The sequence below is a fragment of the Dermatophagoides farinae genome, chromosome 10 (assembly GCF_024713945.1).
Source record: "Dermatophagoides farinae isolate YC_2012a chromosome 10, ASM2471394v1, whole genome shotgun sequence".
Taxonomy (NCBI): Eukaryota; Metazoa; Arthropoda; class Arachnida; order Sarcoptiformes; family Pyroglyphidae; genus Dermatophagoides; species Dermatophagoides farinae.
In genome coordinates this window covers 839,344-860,585 of record NC_134686.1, presented here as the reverse complement: position 1 = coordinate 860,585, position 21,242 = coordinate 839,344, and the positions used below count along the sequence as shown (strand labels likewise).

General features: G+C 28.8%; 3 protein-coding genes across 4 annotated transcripts; 1 reads left to right on the top strand and 2 right to left on the bottom strand.

Moving 5' to 3' along the window:
• Nucleotides 1-4: 4 nt before the first annotated feature.
• Nucleotides 5-2,868, bottom strand: LOC124491042 (uncharacterized). 2 transcript variants are annotated; one of them, XM_075734614.1, is made up of 5 exons: nt 2,632-2,868; nt 2,422-2,536; nt 2,087-2,338; nt 1,922-1,993; nt 5-1,779 (listed from the first exon to the last, which is right to left on the bottom strand). In XM_075734614.1, the coding sequence occupies exons 1-5, from the start codon at nt 2,773-2,775 to the stop codon at nt 254-256; spliced, it is 2,109 nt and encodes a 702-aa protein (XP_075590729.1). In that variant the 5' UTR covers nt 2,776-2,868; the 3' UTR covers nt 5-253. The 2 variants fall into 2 exon arrangements, with proteins under 2 accessions (XP_075590729.1, XP_075590728.1); XM_075734613.1 differs by having other exon boundaries at nt 1,922-2,338.
• On the bottom strand, nt 2,826-13,517 carry LOC142597846 (uncharacterized). Its single transcript, XM_075734599.1, has 2 exons — nt 13,505-13,517; nt 2,826-3,592 (listed from the first exon to the last, which is right to left on the bottom strand). Exons 1-2 carry the CDS (start codon nt 13,515-13,517, stop codon nt 2,826-2,828), a joined length of 780 nt encoding a protein of 259 aa, XP_075590714.1.
• Nucleotides 6,491-17,363, top strand: LOC124490905 (uncharacterized). Its single transcript, XM_075734590.1, has 2 exons — nt 6,491-7,584; nt 16,637-17,363. The coding sequence occupies exon 2, from the start codon at nt 16,824-16,826 to the stop codon at nt 17,361-17,363; it is 540 nt and encodes a 179-aa protein (XP_075590705.1). The 5' UTR covers nt 6,491-7,584; nt 16,637-16,823.
• Nucleotides 17,364-21,242: the final 3,879 nt, after the last annotated feature.

Sequence of the window (21,242 nt, the reverse complement as noted above, 5' to 3'; positions counted from 1 at the left end):
ATTTGCCCTAAAAACTATAAATTTATTCGACAAAATATTTCAATCATCATCATCATCATCATCATTATCAAAAGCAGAAAAAAAATCAAAAATTCAGACATGATACGATTAATGTGTGTGTGTTTTTTTTTGTTTTTTTCGTTGAATGAAATTAACAAAATGATATATATATAAATAGGATCTGAACAACAACAACAACAACAACAAAAAAAAAAATGATAATAACAGGAATAAATGAAAAACAAAATGATGATCATAATGTTTGCCAATATGAATTACAATAATCATATACAATTGAATCGATCCCGATGAATGGCTCATGTTCCGTTTGTTGTTGTTGTTGTTGTTGATGATTATGATCAGTGATTGACCAATTCATTGATAAATGTTTTGTGGCCATCAATGTTAATGTTTTAAATATTGATGATGATGATGATGATGATTTTTGTTGATGAATAAAAATTTCTTTCATCACTTTTTCATTTGTACAGAATATAGTCTGTTCATTTGTTTCTAATTTTTTGATTATTATTGCACGTAATATTGATGATGGTTGATTAATAAAATATTCTTGTTTTGTTTTCGTTTTTTTAGTTGCCGCCGCTGTTGTTATTGTAGCCGTTGGCAATGTTATTTTTGATGATAGAAATGATGACGATGATGATGTCAATTCATTTTGTTGTTGTTGCTGTTGCTGTTGTTGTTGTTGTTGTTGATTATGATCAAAAGTTTTACTTGAAATCATCATATCGATTCCAGCTAAATTTGATCGATATTTATTGAATGTTTGTTGCTGTTGTTGTTGTAACAAAATTTGTGTTGTTTGATTGGCATTCAACGACATCCGTTGTAATTCATTTAGAAAACTTGATAACAATGGTATTGTATTGATTGTTTCAGAATTAGTTAACTGTGAAATTAATTTTTTCAAAGTTTTTATCTGCATCATTGCCAATGATCGTTGAATTTGACTAGTAGTAGTAGTTGTACTACTACTACTACTACTACTGCTGGTGCTGCTACTACTACTACTACTACTACGCCAATCAATTTCGATTCTTAATAATTTTCCCAAATCAACACCACTTATGAGTACATTGAATTCAGCCAATGATGATTTTAGTCCATCATCATGATGATGATGATGATGAAACTTTTTATTTATCATAACAACCAACGGGGGGTTTGTTGTTGTCATTGTTGTTGTTGTTGTTGTTGTTGTTGTTGAACTTTTTATCACTTTGAAGTGTTCTTGTTTAATAAAAAATTCGGCCATGATACGATTACGTGTACCAATGATGGCTAAATTTATTTTACTATTAAATGGCCAATCTAACAATGTGCGCCATGGTCCACGAAATTGTTGTTGTTGTTGTTGTTGTTGTTGTTGTTGTTGTCGATTAAATCGATAATTATTCTTTTGTAATTGATAGATTAATTTTATATTATAATGATAATGACAGAATGGTTGTTTATCATTTGTCTGCATAAAATAATAAACAATTTTTGACATGTTAAAATTTTTGTTGTTTCTTTCATCATTATCATCATCATCATCGTCGTCATTATTATTGAACGATTCAATATTGGCTTTATAATCAACAATACTATTTGGACCAAGCCTAATAGGACATATTGTCTGATTCATTGTCATCATCATTGATGATTTACGTGGTACTTGAAAACAATAACTATAATATGGATGATCGCCAATCATTGATGAACATTGTCCATTAATAAATTCATCATAATTTTGACATGGAAAACCCATAAATGGACCTTAAATTGTATATAGAAATGAAAATAAAAAAAAAATTAAAGAAAAAATGGCCAAATCTATAAATGGATCAATCCAAATGTTTGTTGTTGTTGTTGTTGTTGTTTTTTTTTTTATAATGAAAAATTGATATATGATAATTACATTCAGAATTAATGGCTTCAATATATATTAAAAATGAACGAGCGTGATTACAGCCAATAAATCGACGTATGCCTAAATTATGATGATAATGATAATGATGGGCATGAAAATTTAGTAAAAAATTGAATGGAAAAAAACAACAATACAATACAATACAATATATACCATCAAAGATGTTTTTCTCTTTACTTATATAATCGACAACATTCTTTATGGAAACATTTTTTTTACAACCAGGCTGATTTACGCCTCCATTTAAAAAGAAATCAACATGACCACATGATTGACTCATACCGAAACCACCGGACATAATACTAGCCACATCTGAATGTATAACATCAACAAATTTTGCATCATTTCTATCAAGTCTAACAGCTGGATCAGTATATTGAAAATATGGTTCAGCTGGATCAAGACCTATGGTGTATGTGAATAAATAAAGAGAGAGAGAGAGAGATAGATTGATTTTCTTTGATTGAAAACATTTGTATAAAACATACCTGTAATATGACCTAAATCTGTAATAATTTCACCAATATAACCGGCCACATGAGCACCAAGACTATGTCCTATAATATGAATTTTGTGGCTACTAAATTGATTTGGATAACTTTTCTATGTATGTACACAATTTTGATTGTAAAAAAGGAAAAAAAGAAGCAAAAAAAAAACTTTGGAACTTGAATTAATTCCATTTTGGAATGCTGTACCTGAATAAGTTTAATAAGATGAGCAATCATTGCACCAACTAATCGAGTATTTGCAACCGCTTGACTATATGGTGGTGATGCTCCCAACATCCAATCAACACAAATAACATTAACATCATCTCGATTCAATAATGCCAAACTCATTTCCTATAGAAACAAAAAAAAAATTAACGAAAACGAATTAAGAATTTCATTTATTTTTGATTATATATATAATTTATAGATTCGATCACTACATTAACCCAATATTCATCACTATTCTCCAAATATCCATGAACGATTATCTTTAAATCGGATTCTGGTTGAAAATATTTTGAAATAAAAAATTCATTCGTTTCACTATATGGTAAACGTTCAGCCAATGTAGGATTCGTACGTGTACGTAGATAAAAAGCAATTTTAATTGCACTTGGTGGTTCAGGTATCAGATTGATTGGCCTATAAATGGTACGAAATGGTTCGGTAATACGAAAACAGCCATATGGTTCAAAACAACGACCAATTATCGGTGATTGTGATGTAGTTGTAGCCGTGATGGTATTATTCTTTTTCCTTATCGATGTCAATGATTTTCGTAGTACAGCGGCCACATTTTTTTCATTATAATCATAATGATGATGACCAACAAAATGACGATCACTAAACGTTCCATTAGTGTTGTTAGTATTCGATTGGGTTAAAATGGTGAGCAAAAGCTGTAATTTTCGTGAAAATTTGATTTTATCATTTAATAAATAATCAATAAATGAAGAATTTAATGTCGAAAATGGTTTTACGAATAAATCTATTGAAATATCATTCAATAAAAGATGATCTAATGATTTTTTAATCAAAAATTTAATATCTGATTGATTGATCAATGATGATGATGATGATGAATTATTATTATTATTATTATTATGAACAGCTGATGATGATGATTGTTGACGTGCAACATTATTGTTTATGATGTAATATAATGCTGATAATGAAGATGTAAATGGATGATGATGATGATGATGATGATGGTGATTTAGGCCAAAATTCAATGAACGTAAATGGCTTATTAATGGATTATAATAATGATGATGATTATGATTATCGATAATCGATTTTTGTTGTGGTTGTTGTTGTTGTTCCAAACACAAAACCAATAATAAATTGAATGAAAATATCCAAATATGGTGATAATAATTATAATGACGATGATGATGAAATAATGATTTGATTGAAAAATAACGTGGTAATTTCAAATTAATATTTTTGAAAAATTGTATCAAAGAAATGGAACATAAAATCATTGATGATATTATGTAATAATCATAATTATTATATATATAATGGTGACATTGAAGTCGATGACGATAATAATTGTATGATAATGGAAACAACATTTTGATCAAAATATCTTTATTCAATAATATCAATTGGTCAATCTATCAATGAATGGATCAAGATCAAGATCAATTGGAAATTGATCATACAAAAGTAAAATTGATTATTATCATTGATGATTTTGATCGATATTTGAAAAGAGAAAAAAATATCTATCGATTGTGATGAATGTATCAAAGTCAGGAAGCATATGTAAAAAAGATAGACGATTATGAAGGTCAAGATCAACAATGATGATGATGATGATGATGATGGATATTTGAAAACTGAATGAATGGATGATGAAACCATCGACATGCTGTAACGCAACGACCATGATGATTAACACCACTATAGTAAACAACACTGGTTTTTTTTTTTTTTTTTTTTTTTGCTGGCTCTTTGGTATTTCAACATTTTCAAACAAGCCAAATGGAATGAGAGAGAGAGAAAGACATGACCGTATACGATGATGATGATAATTTATTCTAACGGTAATCAATTATTATTATTATTGTCCATCATCATCATCGTTATCATTCCATTGGTGATTTATGATATGACCCACATTTGTGGAATGATGCTATTTTCGGTATTTACTATGAACTGCACTTGTTTTTCTCTTTTTTTTTGTTGTTGTTTTTTCTTATTTCAATTTCTGATTTTTATTTTTTTAGAATTATAAGCTTTTGATTGATGGTGAAAGAGAAGAATTACAATGTGTAAGAATGGCTTTGAAATTTGTTGTTGTTGTTGTTATTTTGAAATTAACTTGGATCTATTTTTTTTTTCTCTTTCCATAGAATTCATGATGATGATGATTATTATGATTTCGAACAACAACAACAACAACAACAGCATGGACATTGTCCATTATCTTGATTCAAAAAAAAAATGAAATGAAAAAATTGAAATTTTATCAATCTTCGTCGGTGATTTTTTTTCTAGTTAATTTTTTTTCTGTTGATTTTTACCTTTTTTTGTAGGTTAAAACTTTGTCTTTCTATGTTTACCTTTGTGTTTATATATTCATCATATTCAGCACACATGCACAAAAACAAAAAAACTTTTCCAAATCTCTGAAAAAAAACCACATAACACAGCATGGTATTTATTTTGATTTTTTTTTTTTTATTTACCGTAATATTTTGTGCGTGTGTGTGTGTGTGTGTGTTTATGTCTTTGATGAAGTAGATGACAAATACACAAACAAACAAACTGACTAACGAACTATAAAGTGAATGATGAAATTTGGTAAAAAAACGCACAAACACATACATCACCTAATTCTGTCATCATCATCATCATCATCATCATGGTGTTTTTTTTTATAGGAATCGATTTTTTTTTTTGTTCATCGTTGTTGTTGTTTTTGTTGTTGTCGAATTCTAAATTCTGGTAATTTTTCACTTTTTTTTCCATCATCATCATCATCATCATCATCACGATCATCGTTTAGAATTACAGGTCTCTACCTCTACCTTTTATTTCACATCATCATCATCATGATCATCTTCGTCATTGATGATGATGTAAAAAAAAATGAAATTTTTCAATAAGAAAACTCCAGTGTTTCCCAATGGGTTTTGTGTGTGTGTGTGTGTGTTTGAGTGTTTGTTTCATACAAAATTTATAAATGAAAATTTCCGGCATAATAAACACACACACACACACATCTACCACCAAAATAGCATTTCCTAATACATTTAGAATCAAGGAACAAAAAAAAAAAGTTCAAGATTCCTAAAAATATCAGCGTTTCTAAACCAACATGGAGAAAAATGAACCAAACACACAACTGTTTTTAAACACACTATTCACTACCGGTTTCACTACTGGTGGATGCTGGTTGCATTTCCTTCCTATTTTTGATTATATATATACAAATAGAATAAAAATTAGTTGGTTATATAATTGGTATTTGTATATTTGGCAAACGCTGACAAATTATATTTGAAAAATTGTACTAGGGAAAATAGAAGAATTCTTTGAAAGACAAAAAAAAAAATTCTTTCATTTCATTATGCTTTTACTACTACCACCACCACCACCACCACCACCACCATTATTACTACTACAACGATTCTTGCTTTCATTTGATTTTGAATTTGATTTTTTTTTCTGGTTGTTTTGTTTCAACATCAACATCAAGAACTTTGACTGCTGTATACAGTTGTATATCCCCTGTGTATATATGTCATGGAATATAGAAGCAGCAGCAGCAGCAGCATACCACATCCATTTATATCAGAAAAAAATAAAAAAAAATCAATGGATTCAAACTACGCAACTGTATATTATATACTTTGTGGATGGATAAAAAAAATGATATGCTATGTATGTATGTGTGGTGGTAGTGTTTTTTCTTTTTGATGAAAATCGCGCCGAAATTTCTGTTCACATTTTTATTCCACACACACACACACACACACACACACACACACATACACAAGCTGAAAAGCCAAGATGAAAAAAAAACACACACAGCTACAGAATTGAATGAATGAAAAAAAAACGATGGCCATATAGACACAGAACATTCTCAGACATAAAAGAACATTGAATGAAATTGTAAAACGCGCAAAAAAATTTTTTTTTATATTCAGTGTTCTGTTTGTGTTTGTGTGTGTGTGTGTATCATAGTGTCCGGAATTTTTTTTTTTTTTTTCATCGTCATTATCTCTCTCTCTCTCTCTGTTTCCATTTATACCGGTAATAATTTGATGATGACTTTTTTTTTGTCTGTTGTATGGAAAATTTTTCAGTTTTTTTTCGTTTGAAAATTGTTTGTTTGAAAACTGTTGTTTATTATCTGATTGTTTTTTTTTGTGTGTTTGTCGTTTTTCCCGGGTTCAAAGATAAAAGCGAATATTTCCGCATTTTATCCAGGTGTTATACACCACACATGCCACACGCACACACACACAAAAAGGGATATTTCCCTTGTTGTTTTTGAACAAATCTTGATCATCATCATCATCGTCATCATCAAAGATCAACATTTCGTCGTGTGTTATATATGAATTCTCCTATGGATTGTGATTCTCACATACAGTGAAAAATAGTGAAAAACAGTGATAATCACAATGATGACGAGCTTCTTTTTTATGATTTTTTTTCTACATTTTTTTTTTTGTTTTGATCACTATAAATAATATATATAATTATCATCCAACCAACAAACATCATCATCATCATCATCAACGATTCTTAGCATCGACAAAATAATAACGATAATTTTTTCAAATGTAAAAAAAAATATCATCTTCTTTGATGCGTTTCAACGTGTGTTTGTGTTTGTGTTTGTTGGCATCGTTTGTTGTTGTTGTTGTTTTTTTTTCGTTCCCTGTGTGTTCGTGTGCATGTTTTTGCTGCATTTGAATTTTGAATGAATATGAAAAAAATTTGCATAAATCGTGTGTTTGTTTGTGTAAATTCATTGAACATTTGAAAAACTAATATTTTCAAACATTCCAACAACAAAGTGTTTGCCATATATAATAACAACAACAACAACAACAACAACAAGAATATCGAACATTTTTCTTTCTTTCTTCTTCCGTAAAAAAATAAGAATTTCATGTCCAGAATATAGAAAAGGTATTTTTATTTTTTATTATTCCTCTTTTGACATTTATGAGAATGAAGAAAAAAAAATCCTTCACTTTATTCAAAAAATGGTAGAATCGGTTTAAATCGATTTTTTTTTTAGAGAATTTCAAGTAGAAAAAAAATATGAAAAAAAACCATTAATGCAACTTCACACACAAACACACACACACGAACCAACACACAAAAAAGTATGCTATCCAGAATAACCAGAATTATTTAGACATTTTTTTTTTGACATGGAATGAAAATTCATTTTCCGGTTGGCCAATATGGCCACTACAGGTGGATGTTGTTTTTTTCTCGATTTGATCGATGTTTATGACAACAGAGTACAGAGTACCGATCATTGATTAGTTAATTGCATAATACATGTGTATATTCTCATGTTGTTGTTGTTGACAATGATAATAGTGTCTTGTTCCATTTTGTTTTTTTTTTCTTTTTTTTCAGTGAATATTTAAGTGAATTTGTCTGTTTGTTTGTTTTTTCCTATTTGTTTGTTTGTTCATTTGTTTGTTTGTTTGCTATACGATAATGATGATGATGGAGATTGAATGTAGTGGATCGAAAAAAAAGAATGAAAAAAAAAACAAGACAAGAATTATTTGACAATAATGATCATTATTAATTCATCGATTCTCTCTCTATTTCTCTATTTATCGATTATTAGATTGGTCGATAGAGTGGTAAATTTGTTTGCATTTTACTTGTTTGCATGCATGCACACAGTATACAAGGATAAAAGGAAATGGAATTAATTTCCAATGATGATGATGATGATGATGATGATGATGATGTTGACAATTTTTTTCGTTGCTAAGAATTATTTCTTTTCGTAATCGATCATCATCATCATCATATGAAAATTGTTTAAATTCACACAAACGATAGAGATCATCAGCAATAATAATAATGTCAACAGCAGAATAAAACAGGTTCCGTTTTTTTTTTGTATATTCAATCAATCAATCAAATTTTTTTTCCCCATATATCGATGGGATCAAGTTAAAAAATTTCTTTTTTTTTTCTTTTTGTCTTCCACATGATCGATATGATCGACAACAGTATGAAAAAGGCAAATAATCGATGATGATGATGATGATTCTTGTCATCTGGTCGATTTGCCCTTGAAATATCATCCATATATGTGATGTTATCAAATCGGTCATCATCTATTAGTTATAATTCGTGTTATTGATGGAATAATTTTTTTTTGTTTGAGCTTTGGGTCACCAGTTTTTTTTCTTTTTTTTTCATCGATCAATATTAACTGTATGATACACTTTGTGTTGGATACAATGACAACAAACATGAATTTAAAAAAAAAAACAAAACAAAACCCAAGAGAATCGACAATTGTTGGGTTGTTTTTCTTCTCTGTTTGTATCTGTATCTGTATCTGTGATTGTGAATTTAAATCGATTTTGGTACTGTTTTATTTTTTATTCTTTTTTTTCATCATGATGATGATGATGAGTTTTTTTTCCATTCTGATTTACATATGAATTGTCGGTGTGTATTTTTTTTTTTTTTTTTTTTTTTTTTTTGGCCAAAACAGAATCAAAAAGTTGGAATTGATACGATTTTTTTTTTCGTTCGTTCGTTTGTTTGTTTGTTTCGAATTGTGGAGAAAAAGTTCTGGATTATTCACCATCAAAGAATCGGTACGAATTATTTATTTCGAAAAAAAAAATAAATTCTGCTTCAATCGCTTCAATTGTGTTAATGTAAATTGGTTGACAAATTCCTTCTATTTGGATTTTTTTTTTGCTAAACAAATTCTTTTGATTCTTTACATTGGAAATGTTCTTTAAGAATTTTTTTTGTTACCAAAAAAAAAAATATTATCATTATTTTTAATTCCTGAATGTGTGTGTGTGTGTGTGTATCGGTTTCACAAGTAAAAAAAAAAACGAAACAAAAATTCATATTTCCATTCTGTGAAATTTATTTTTAATTTTTCTTCTTCATCATGATTATCCGTTATTCAATTTATTCATTTTAACGATTATTATCACAATGTTTGTGTGTGTGTGTGTGTGTTTGCATCTTGATTATCATTTATTAATCATTTTTTTTTCTGTAAATAGAAATTGTACGTCACAGTTACATGCACACAAAAAAAATTGAGCGAGTTTGCCATTTTTTTTTCTCTCTCTCTTTCTGCCCATATTGTTCATGATGAAAATCATGTATATCTGAATTTTTTCGTTTTTTTTTCATATTTTAGTACATTCGTTGATGTTTAAAGATTATTGTAGATTTAGAATTCAGACCCACACACACACACACACACAGAGAGAGAGAGAGAGAGAGAGACAGAACCAATCCATCCATCCATGTCACAAATGACAATTCTTTGGTTGTTGGTTGTATGTGATGTTTTTTCTTCTTCTTCTCATAAATAATATGTGCAATATCATGCCATAATCACATTATCATTCATCCTGTGTGTGTGTGTGTGTGTGTGCAACAATTATCATGCCCATCATTATTATCTTGAACGAAAGTGAAAAAAAAACGATTTTGAACGAAATTCGTTTTTTTTTACAAATTCTCTTTGGTTATGTTGATTCGGGAAATGATCCAAGAATGTATATGTGTGTGTGTGTATGTATATGCGTTTGGTGATTTAATGGGAAAATTTCCGGGAATTTTTTCTTTTCAAAGAATTGTCAAAGAAAATTTGAAAATTGTGAAATGAGGTGAAGTAAAGTAAACTTTTTTTTTCCTTTGTTGTTGTTGTCGTTGTTGTTGTTGTTGTTGTTTGATGATTGAATTTAATAGATACGTTTTTTGTTATACAAAAGAAAAAAAAAGTTAATGGTAATTTTTTTTTCTCTCTGTTCCCTTGTGTGTTTACCGAGAGAGACTGAGAAAAAAAAAGAATTTGTCTATTCTCGCTGTGAGATATCAATGTTTTTTTTTTTTTTTTTTTTTTGATTCTTCTGTACGGATTTTGGAATTTGTCTATTTGTAATGGCAAATGAAATTTAACAAGTGAAAAAAAATTCATTTCCATATAACACATCTTCATCATGATGATTCAAATATTCTTCGTTTGGATCAATTGTCGTTGTTGTCGATTAAAACGACACACACACACACATGGCATTTGTCATATATTGAAAATAAAATTGACAACAACAACAACAACAAGACATCAGCCAGATGTGAAAAAAATGTGTTTTTTTATTATTATTATTTCACTAGATACATTTGCACTTGACCAAAGGTGAACAATCCTTTGTATATCTGTGTAAATGACATGTATCTGTATCTGAAACTGTATCTGTTGCTGTTGTAATGGTAATGGTGTTGTAACCAAAGGAAGAAGAACAGAAAAAAATTGTCATCATGACAATGAAGAATTATTATCATTTTTCACACGCACACACACACACGAAAAACAAAAGAATAAATTAATTCATATATATATGGACCACCAACACCACCACCATTACCACCAATAAATGATGAACGTGAAAAAAAATTCTTTAAGAATAAATATCAATCATTCCTGTCTGTTGTCAGTTGTTGTTGTTGTTGACCTGATATTCTTTCATATGATTAATATTCGAAATGTAGCGCCTAATTTAATGATAATAAATCTATCTATCTATATCTATATTTTCATTTTTGTTTCACACCATCAGGTGAAGCCATATATCGAAAAGACCAAAAAAAAAAAAATTTTTTTTTTTCAAGTTCATCATTGTGAACTTTTCTTGTTTCATTCAATTTCATGATGATGTATTGGTGTGTGTGTGTGTGTGTGTGTGTGTGTCGCCGTGTATAGAATTCCATTGGAATCGAGAATTTTTTTTTCGTTTTGTTTGTAAATGAATGTGATAATAAGATGAATACGAAGAAGCTATTTTGAGACTAAATGAATAGTCGTATTTTGACTAAAGTCAACATTGTATGCATATGGTATATATACACCTGGGTGTACTTTTTTTTCTCTCTCAGTGTGTGTGTTGTGAAATGAAATTTTATTTTGAATTTTTCTCTCTTTAGTTTTTTTTTTTTTTTTTTTTTTTGGTGCACAAAAAACACCGTAACGAGCAACGTTGATGATGATGATGATGATAATAGAAAAACCGAGAAAAAAAATGATAATAGCAAACAATTTCAAGAAGAAATCATGTCTATTTCATTTCATTTCATTTCATTTCATTTTTGCATCAACATTAATGATGATATTGCATTTTTTTTTTCATTCATTCATTTTATTTGAGGTTCCAGAACTGAACTGTTTTGAAATTCACATTATTCGCATTTTCTTTTTATTTTATTATATGATTGCCATTTTGTCTCTATATTGGTCTTCTTTTATTTTCTTTTTTTTCGGTTTTTGTTGTTGTTGTTGTTGTTGTTGATATTCCTGATGGGTCCAATTTCTTTATTTGTTTTGTTTTTTGTTGGCTGTGTGGATGATAAAGAAATGGGCCATAAGAATTTTTTTTTTGGCCGTTTTACATTACACAAACATAAGCTTAGGTTTTTTTTTTGGGTTTTTTGGGTTTTTTTGGACTTTTTTTTTTGGTTGCTTTATGAATATATTTTGTTCAGTGTAATTTGAAGAAAACAAAAAAAAATCGTTTGCTGTCACATGACACACGTATAATGATTATGGTGTGTGTGTGTGTGTGCGTGTGTCTAATTTAATTAATTTTCATTTGTTTCATTTGTTGTTTGATGATTGTGAAATATCACCATCATCATGATGATGATGAATGTTTTTTTTTTCTCAGTTTGTTTGCATCGAAATAATTCTGGTAACAGGAATAATAATAATAATCATGGCAATTATTTTTGGCTATTTTTAATCTATCAAAGAATCGATCTGGATTCTATGGAATGACGAATGATTGTATTTTTTTTCCATTGTATGTGTGTTGTGTTCATTTTTTTTCCAGTTCAATTGATAATGGATTATTGTATTTCACTCTCTCTCTCTCTCCGTTTTTTTCGGTGCATGTTTTAGGTACTTTTGTGTTGTTCGGTGGTCTTTTTTTTCGGTATTTTTATTTATAGTCCCGGATTTTTTTTTTTTTTTTTTTTTGTTAATCGTATTCGACGACATTCTTTGTTTCCGGCTTGTTATTATTGGTTGGCTTGTTTTTTTTTTTTTTGCTTTCTATTTTACTTCATTAGTACACAGTGTACACGCACACACAAATAAATCCTATTAACAATATCAATGTGGATTGTGATTTTTTTTCATTTTTCATTTTTTTTTTTTTTTTAACTGAAAACATCAATATAAACAGAACTCTTGACCATCATAATTGTGTGGCAGTACAGACATTAATTTGATGCGTATGTATAAAGTTTGTGATTAAAATGACCATTTTGGCCAGTGGATAATTATCTATAATTATCCAACGTTGGTTTCAAAATTCCGATTTTTTAATATTCAACGAAAATGGACATTAATCAATTTAATTAATTTAATGGTGTGATGTTTATTCTAGGTGTGTAATTTTCGTTGACAAACAAAAAATAAATAAATTATCCAATTATCCAATAGTTTAAAATGATGATAAAAATTCAATGCCAAATGCTCTAAAAAAAAATGACGATGATCATGATCATCGCCAATCGTTTTGGGTTTGGGTTTGGTTTGATTTTGATGTGAATACGAATAAATAAATAATAAACATTCAGACTGAAAAAAATCCTTTTTTTCTTCTCTTCCCATTCGAATAATCGTTTCCAATTTGTTTCTGTTGATGATGATTTTTCTTGTTTTTTTTTTTTTTTTTGAATGTCACATTTTCTGACATATTCGTCATCATCATCATCGTCATCATTGATGACGTTCAAATCGATATTTTAGCCGATTTTTTTTTTGTTGTTGTTGTTTCTCAATCAATCAAAATTGACAAAAAAAAATACTAACCATCAAGTGCCATGTACTTGAATGATGTATCATCATCATCAAGGGAAAATTTTCTGTTTCTTTTAACGTAAAAATAGATATATTTTTTTGGCCAAATGAAAATGATAATTTCCCCTGTGTGTTTTGTGCATTGATTGAATTTATTATTAATGTCTATGTATTGAATCAGTGAAGAGAGACACTGAAAATTGCTTTTTAACTTGAATCAGAAAAAAATGAAAAAAGTTTTTCTCTCCTCTTACAACTCACTTATAAATGTAGAGATTGAATTTAGATTTTGTTTGTGTGTGTGTTTTTGGTCCAATAAATTCTGTCATAATGATGACGATGATGATTGAAACCTGAAACAAAACGAAAAAAAAAATAAAAAATTAATCGATAAAACATGACACTGGTTTAAATTCTTGTTGCAGAAAAAAAAAATTTACAATGTTTTTCTGTTTTTGTTTTGTTTCTATTTTGTTTTATTCAATAAAAGGTTAAACTTTTGTTTTGTTTGTTTGCTTTTTTTCAGAATATTCTTGCTTGATTGCTCGTTTTCTTTTCTCTATTGAGATTATATAATTGGTAATCGGATGTGATGTGATGCGTGTGTGTGTGTGTGTGTTTTTCATTAGGGAAATAGAATGTAAAAAATAATAATCTGCATATATCAGTTTTCTCTTTGTGTGTGTTTGTGCGTTTGTTTTTGTTTATCTATGATCTTGGATCTTGTCAACAAAATGATATTGATGATTACCAGAAACATGGATACAAATAAAAGTCAAATTTTTAATCTTTTCTTTTTTCGTTTTGTTTTGGATCGAAAGATGTTTTTTTTTTGTTTGCACATCAAAAACAGAGATGTGGTTCAAAAAAAAAAATTCAATTTTCTCATCTGAGAGTGGAAAGAAAAGAATTTTTTTCGATAACAAACCAAATCGAAGAGAAAATGTCCACCAAATGACATTGAAAAAGGATTTTTTTTCTTTTTCACTCTAAAAATGTAGATTTTCATAATTTTTTTCCATTCGTTGATCGAAAAAAAAATCATTAGAAATGGAAATTGAATCTGGGAGTCAAGAATATCCACAACTGAATGATGGGCGAGACTTTTCTACGATGAAACAGAATAACAAAAGAAAAAAACATTCGTCGACGTCGTCGTCGTCGTCGTTGTTGTTGTTGTTGTTGTTGTTGAACATAAGAAAATGTCAACGCTGGAAAAAAAATGATCAAGAATGAAAAAAATAAAAATAAAAATGTAATCCAAATGTAAACGAAAACGAAAGGGCACATGGAATCAGAATCATCTCAAACTAAAAAAAGAAGAAGAAAAGAATTAGGAATATTCTAAAAATAATTTTCTATAATCAGCTCAATAAGAGAAATAATTTATTCTGTCTCATTGTGTGTGTGTGTATGTGTATACAGACTGACTGACTCCGGAATTGTTTGCTTGCCTGTTGTTGTTTTTTCTCTATCCCCCCGTGAAGGAATGAATTTTTTTTCAACCGGATACAAACGAATGAATGAATGAATTTAGCAGGAAAAAAAACTAGAATACTTACCTGTGGTGAAAAATTACCTGTATTGTACAGAATGATGAAATAAAAACTGAAAAAAAAATTCCTAGAATGAGACCAGTAGTAAACAACTACTGAACAATATCTTTGTATATTCGTATTTCGTAACATCATGATCATCACATGAAATGTATAGTGTGAAACTAATTAATTTTTCTTTCTTTCTGTTTGTTTGTTTATGTTTATGTTTGTAACCATGTAATAATATTCTTGCCATGACGATCATGATGGTGATGATACAGAATTTTATACCTTAAGGCCAAAACCCAAATTATCATTTGGATGATGATCCATTTTCTCATGATGAACTTGTTATTTTTATTAGATTTTTGTTGTTGTTGTTGTTGTTGTTATTTGCCATTCTTTTTGTCATCAAAAAAAAATCGATATGATCAAAAAAAATTCTGGATCTGGTTAGTTAGGTTGGTTTTCTTTCCATTCTCCTAGATACCAAACGATGATAATAATAACATTAACAACAACAACAACAACAACAACGACAACAACAACAATGGCTGACAATTGGAAAACAAACAAACAAACAAAATTTTATTTGAGTTTTTTTTCACTCATTCTCTCTCACGATCGATTCGCTCAATTTGATATTGAGCATTTCGTTGGTTATCATTATCGGTCATCATTCTGGAGATAGTTTGAAATTGTTTTGTTTTGTTTTCACAATTTGTTTTTCTCAAGAATTACCATTTTGTTTCATTGCAAATTTACACTGTGTATGTGTGTATGTGTGTTTGTCAACAACAACGAAAAAAAAATGACACATGTATGGCAAATTGTCATTTAATCATCATCATCGTCGTCATTTTTTTTTCTTCATTCTCATTATTACATAACAAGAATTCATGAATGAATGAATGAAAATATTCTTTATGTAAAAAAAAAGAAAGAAAGAAAAAGAATTGCTGCCACTTGATAAGAATAATTTTTCTCCATATCTGGGCTATTCACTCACTATGGCACCATAACCATGAAACAAATGGAAAAAAAAATGCATTTGACGCTTGCACATCTATTCTGTTCTATTCAATTTCATTATAATCTCACCAAAAATCAGGTGACTTTTCTTTTCTTTTCTTTTTTGCTTGTTATCATGGAACCGATGCTTTTGACATGGTTAACATATATAAAAAAAAGTGGATGAATGGAAGAATATGATTTTTTTTTTGACTTTTCTCTTTCTCTCTTTCGTTGATTTTTAATTAGCAATTTTGAATGTACATCAACAGTGTGATAGACACAGAGACACAGAAAAAAAAACGAAAGAAAATCATTCGATGGTACCGTACCCAAAAAAAAGAAGAAAAAAAAGCCATTAATAATAATGATGATAATATAATGTCGTATATTCAACGTAAAATATTAATAAGTGATAAATTGGAAAGAATCTTTACGATTCTTTTTTTGTCTTTTTTACTCAATTCTTTGAATCTGGAATTGTACAGAATTTCCACCAGAATGTCCATTATGGAATTTTTTCTAATTTTTCTAATTTTTTTCGTTTTCTTTCTCTCTCTCTCTCTCTTTTTCTCTTGTTTTTAATAATTTTCAGATTCATTCAGATTCATTTTTTTGTTTGTCAACCTCGTCAAATTATTTCTCATGTGCTAAAAAATAAGTCAAGTCAAGTCAATTCTTGTCAATTCTTGTCAACTGTCATTTTTTTTGTTGTCATCATTTGTGTTGGCGTTGAATATTTGTAAATTTTCTTCTACTTCTTCATTCATCCATATTTGCACATGCACAAATTTATTAAATCCATCAAAATGATGACAAGCATTGAAGAAGAAATTATTATCAATAATGATCATGGACAAAATAATGATGATGATGATGACGATGATAATGATGAAGACGAAGATGATGATGAAGAAGAAAATGAAGAAGATGGTAATAATAATAAAATGGAAACGGAAACGGAAAAAGTGAAAAATGATCATCAACAACATGAAAAACGTGAAAGGAAATTAGATTTTTCACATCCAGATATACATAATAAAAATAATAATACAAATAAGCGTCATAATGAATTATTATCAGATCAACGATGTTTATCACCAACAAAACAGATATCATCATCTATGCAAACAAATCCAATTATGTTAATGAATAATCCATTATTACATATCCAACAACAGCAACAACAACAACATAGACAACGTATTGGTGGTGCTGGTGGCAGCGTCGGCGGCAGTGGTGATCGATCATTAGCACAGCAAGCATTATTGAATCGTGCATTACGTAATAGACGTCATACATTGGCCAATGTTAATCGGTAAGTTTAGTGAAAATTTTTTTTCTTTTTCATTACATTACCTGTCAATATATTTATATATGAGGTTTCATTCACCATAATAATGTGTGTTTGACCTTTATTTTTCAGGTGTTTATTCATTCTCAATAATTCAATAACATTATGATATTGTAACGGTTTTTTTGTTTCAAAGAATATCGATATTCTTTGTTTTTCTATGTGTGTGTGTTTGTTTCAGTGCATTTGACATTTTTTTTTTTTGGCCAGATTCTTTTTTTGTTTTGTTTTCAAGAATTTAGAACAAAATAAAATACTTAGCAATACACATGTGGCAGTGTTTCAGTGTATTATAAGAAAAATGAAACCAAAAAATAAATGCTCAGCAATTTACAATGAAAGAAATTTATTTTGTCATCATCATCGATACGTTCGATGACTGTGTGGAAAATAAATCTACAAAAAAAGGTCCCTAGGGGTTTTCTGCTGATGTCCAATTTCGATTTGACCAAATTTTTTCTTTTTTTTTTTTGTTTGAATCAATGAAAAAAAAACCTTACCTACTGAACTAAACTTTTCACTGTACAGTACTGTGTACTGTGTACTCAACTACTTGATTTGATCTGATTTGATACTGGACAAAGAATTGTGAATGAAAATAAATAAATATAACAATGCTTGATTCTGTGGATTTTTTTTTTTCATTATTACGATTGCAAAATTCCATCATTATGAGTTCAAATGGTCCATTTTTATTCTGGCTATTATTGTGTTGTATCGTGTGTGTGTGTGTGTGTGTGTGAGAATTAATAGAACACATGAAAAATATCATCGATTTAGATGTAAAAAAAAATTTTTTTTACTGGACATTTAAATTCTTTTAAAATTTTAAAATCGGGTATTTTTATCTTTGAAAAGGAAAATATTCTAAAAATCTAGACTAGTGATTGCCTGTTTTCTATTTTGTTGTTGTTGTCGTTGTCGTTGTTGTTGTTGTTGTTGTTGTTGTTTGGTTGTTAGGTTCAAATCAAACATCCTTTAAGACTTTTTTTTGTTGTTGTTGTGCAAAAAAAAAAGTTTAGAAAAATTTTTCGTCGTCGTCGTTGTTGTTTCTGTTGTTGTTCAATTTCGGCCCATCCGGTCGGCGTTTTATTTATTCGTGGCCCAAAAGTTTGCATTGTGTTGGCTTTCAATTTCAGTATTCTTGTGTTTGTGTGTGTGTGTGTGTGATATTTTGCATTTGGATGGTCTAATTTTTTTGAACTTTAAAAAAAAAAAAAAAATTTCAACCAACCAAAAAAACAACAATAGAACGACAAGAAAAAAAACAAAAGTTTGTCTTTTTAGACAAAAAAAATAAAAAAACAAACTAATGTATTCCATTATTTGTCAATTTATGTGATAAGAATTTAATTTGATATTCTCGAGAATTGAAAATTTGAATAACATTTCTTTGGATTTGTATGCATTTCAAAATCCAAAAAGAAACAAAAACAGCAGAAGAATGTAGAGAATCAAAGGGTTGTTTTTTTTTGCACATTTTCAAATTTTTTTTTAGTATATCAAGCTTATTGATTTGTACACAATGGTTTATTTGCAAATTTTCAAATTGAATAATCGGATCAGATCACACGACACTACTTACTCTCTATCTCCCTTCGTATTTATTATTCCATTCATGTGTGTGTGTGGTATGTTTTACCATTTTACCAAGTTATATCTTGTCTGATTGAAAATCAATGATGATGATGATGATGATGCTCACACAACCACCACCACACCACCACTGCTGTCAATTTCCTGTGTGTGTGTGTGTGATACAAGTTTCTTTTTTGCCTGAGCAAAAAAAAAACATTAGACACCCTCTCTCTCTCTCCATTTTTTTCTTACGATGAAATTGATATATTGATATATGGAAAATAATAATGTAAAGTAAATAGGCAAACTTTTACACTTTTTTGTTTTGGCTTGAAATGGGAAAAACAAAAATTCTTGATTCTAGATTCTAGATTCTAGAATCTAGACCAATATTATGATAATAATAATAAAAATGTTGTGTTGGGCTCATTTTTTTTGTTATTTTTTTTATTCTTCTTCGAAGAATTTTTTTTCTTTTTTTTTATTTCATCGTTGTGAATGATTATTTACAATCTTTTTATTTTCTTTTTCATTTTTTGTTGTTGTTGTTGTTGTTTGTTTGTTTCTCGTCGGTATAGTAACTGTATGTATATATAATACTATAAATCATACTATAAACACGAAGACAAAGATTCATGGAAAATATTCTTAAATTCTATAGTGAACATACACACACACACACACAGAATAAAATGAACATAAAACTGTTGTTCTTGATGAAAGTGGCAAAAAACTATCCATCATTCATTTTTATTTTATCGATTCTTTATTTTTTTCAAGCTGGCTTTTTTGCTTTATTATTCAACAACAACAACAAACATATTCCATTATTCTGGTCAGCTGAAAAATTCTCTCTGTGTGTGTGTGTGTGTGTTTAGTGTTTATGATGTATTCAAGCGTGATAATATGGCCAATGGCCTGTTCCGTGTATGTGTGTGTGTGTGTGTTTGTTTTTTTGTTTGTTTATTTGCTTGTTATATAATCTAAATTGACCAAATTATATGATTTTTTTTTATTTTCATTTTCATATTTGCTTACATTTTTTTGTTATTACTACTGCAAGTAGCTTAAAAGGGGGTAGTAGTGGTGGTGGTGGTTGTGCTGTGTTTTTGGACAATATTAAATATTTGAATCTGAATCTGAATTGTAATGTTTACATATATAAATAAAGGACAACACAATATATAAAATGATGATGATGATGATAAACTGAAAATTGAAAATCAAAAAAAAAAGTTCATTGCCATTCGTTGAATACACTAAATTCTGGCTACAAGAATAATTTTATGATTATGATGATGATGATGACAGTGAATGGTTGTCATAAAAATAATTACTTTGTTTTTTTTTATTGTTTTTTTTTCTTCGAAACTAACGAATTTTGCTCCTCCCCGCCCCCACAAAAAAAGAATCTGGTATTTCTTATCTCATTTATTATTATTATGGTGGTGGTGGTGGTGGTTAAGAATGTTGTGTAAATGAATGCAATTCAATCATTTTGTTTTGTTTGTTTTTGTTTTTATTGTATTTTCATTTCAATTCTTTAGTTTCTGGTATTTATTCCGGTGATTTAGTTTTGTTTGTGTGTGTGTGTGTGTGTGTGTGTACGATTATTGTTGTTGACAAAGGGAAAAAAAATATTTCATAATGGAAAATTATTATTAGGTTCCAGATGTTTTTCTTTTTTTTTTCATCGCCCATCACCATCATCATCATCAAACATCAAACATAGGGTGTTGTCCATGAAAATGAAAAACAATACACACACACACACAGCAAGCAAGAAAGCAACGGTGAAAATGTCTACCTACTTAATCATCATCTATATATATGGTTATTAATAATTGATCTTGATGATGATGATGATGATAATAATAATAATAATAATGGCAGTGGTGGTGTGAAATTTTCCATTTTTGAATCATTGAATACACAATGGCTCACAATGGGTTGGGTAGAAGAAAATGAATCTTGAAAAGTGTCATTTGACTTTTTGTTTTTGTTTTTGTTTTTTTTTTTTGAATATACCTATTTTCTAGGTTTTTATGATTTCCATTACTTTTCATTTTCATTTTCATTTTCATTTTCATTTACATCGTCATATTATTACAAAAGTGTATCCACACACACAGTGTTCCATACTAATATAGTTAATTATTTCGTTGATGAATGACTGAGGTAGAGGTGTGTGTGTGTGTTTTTTTTGACGATGTTTGTTCCATCATCATCCATACACACACACACACACACACACACACACAATGAAAAA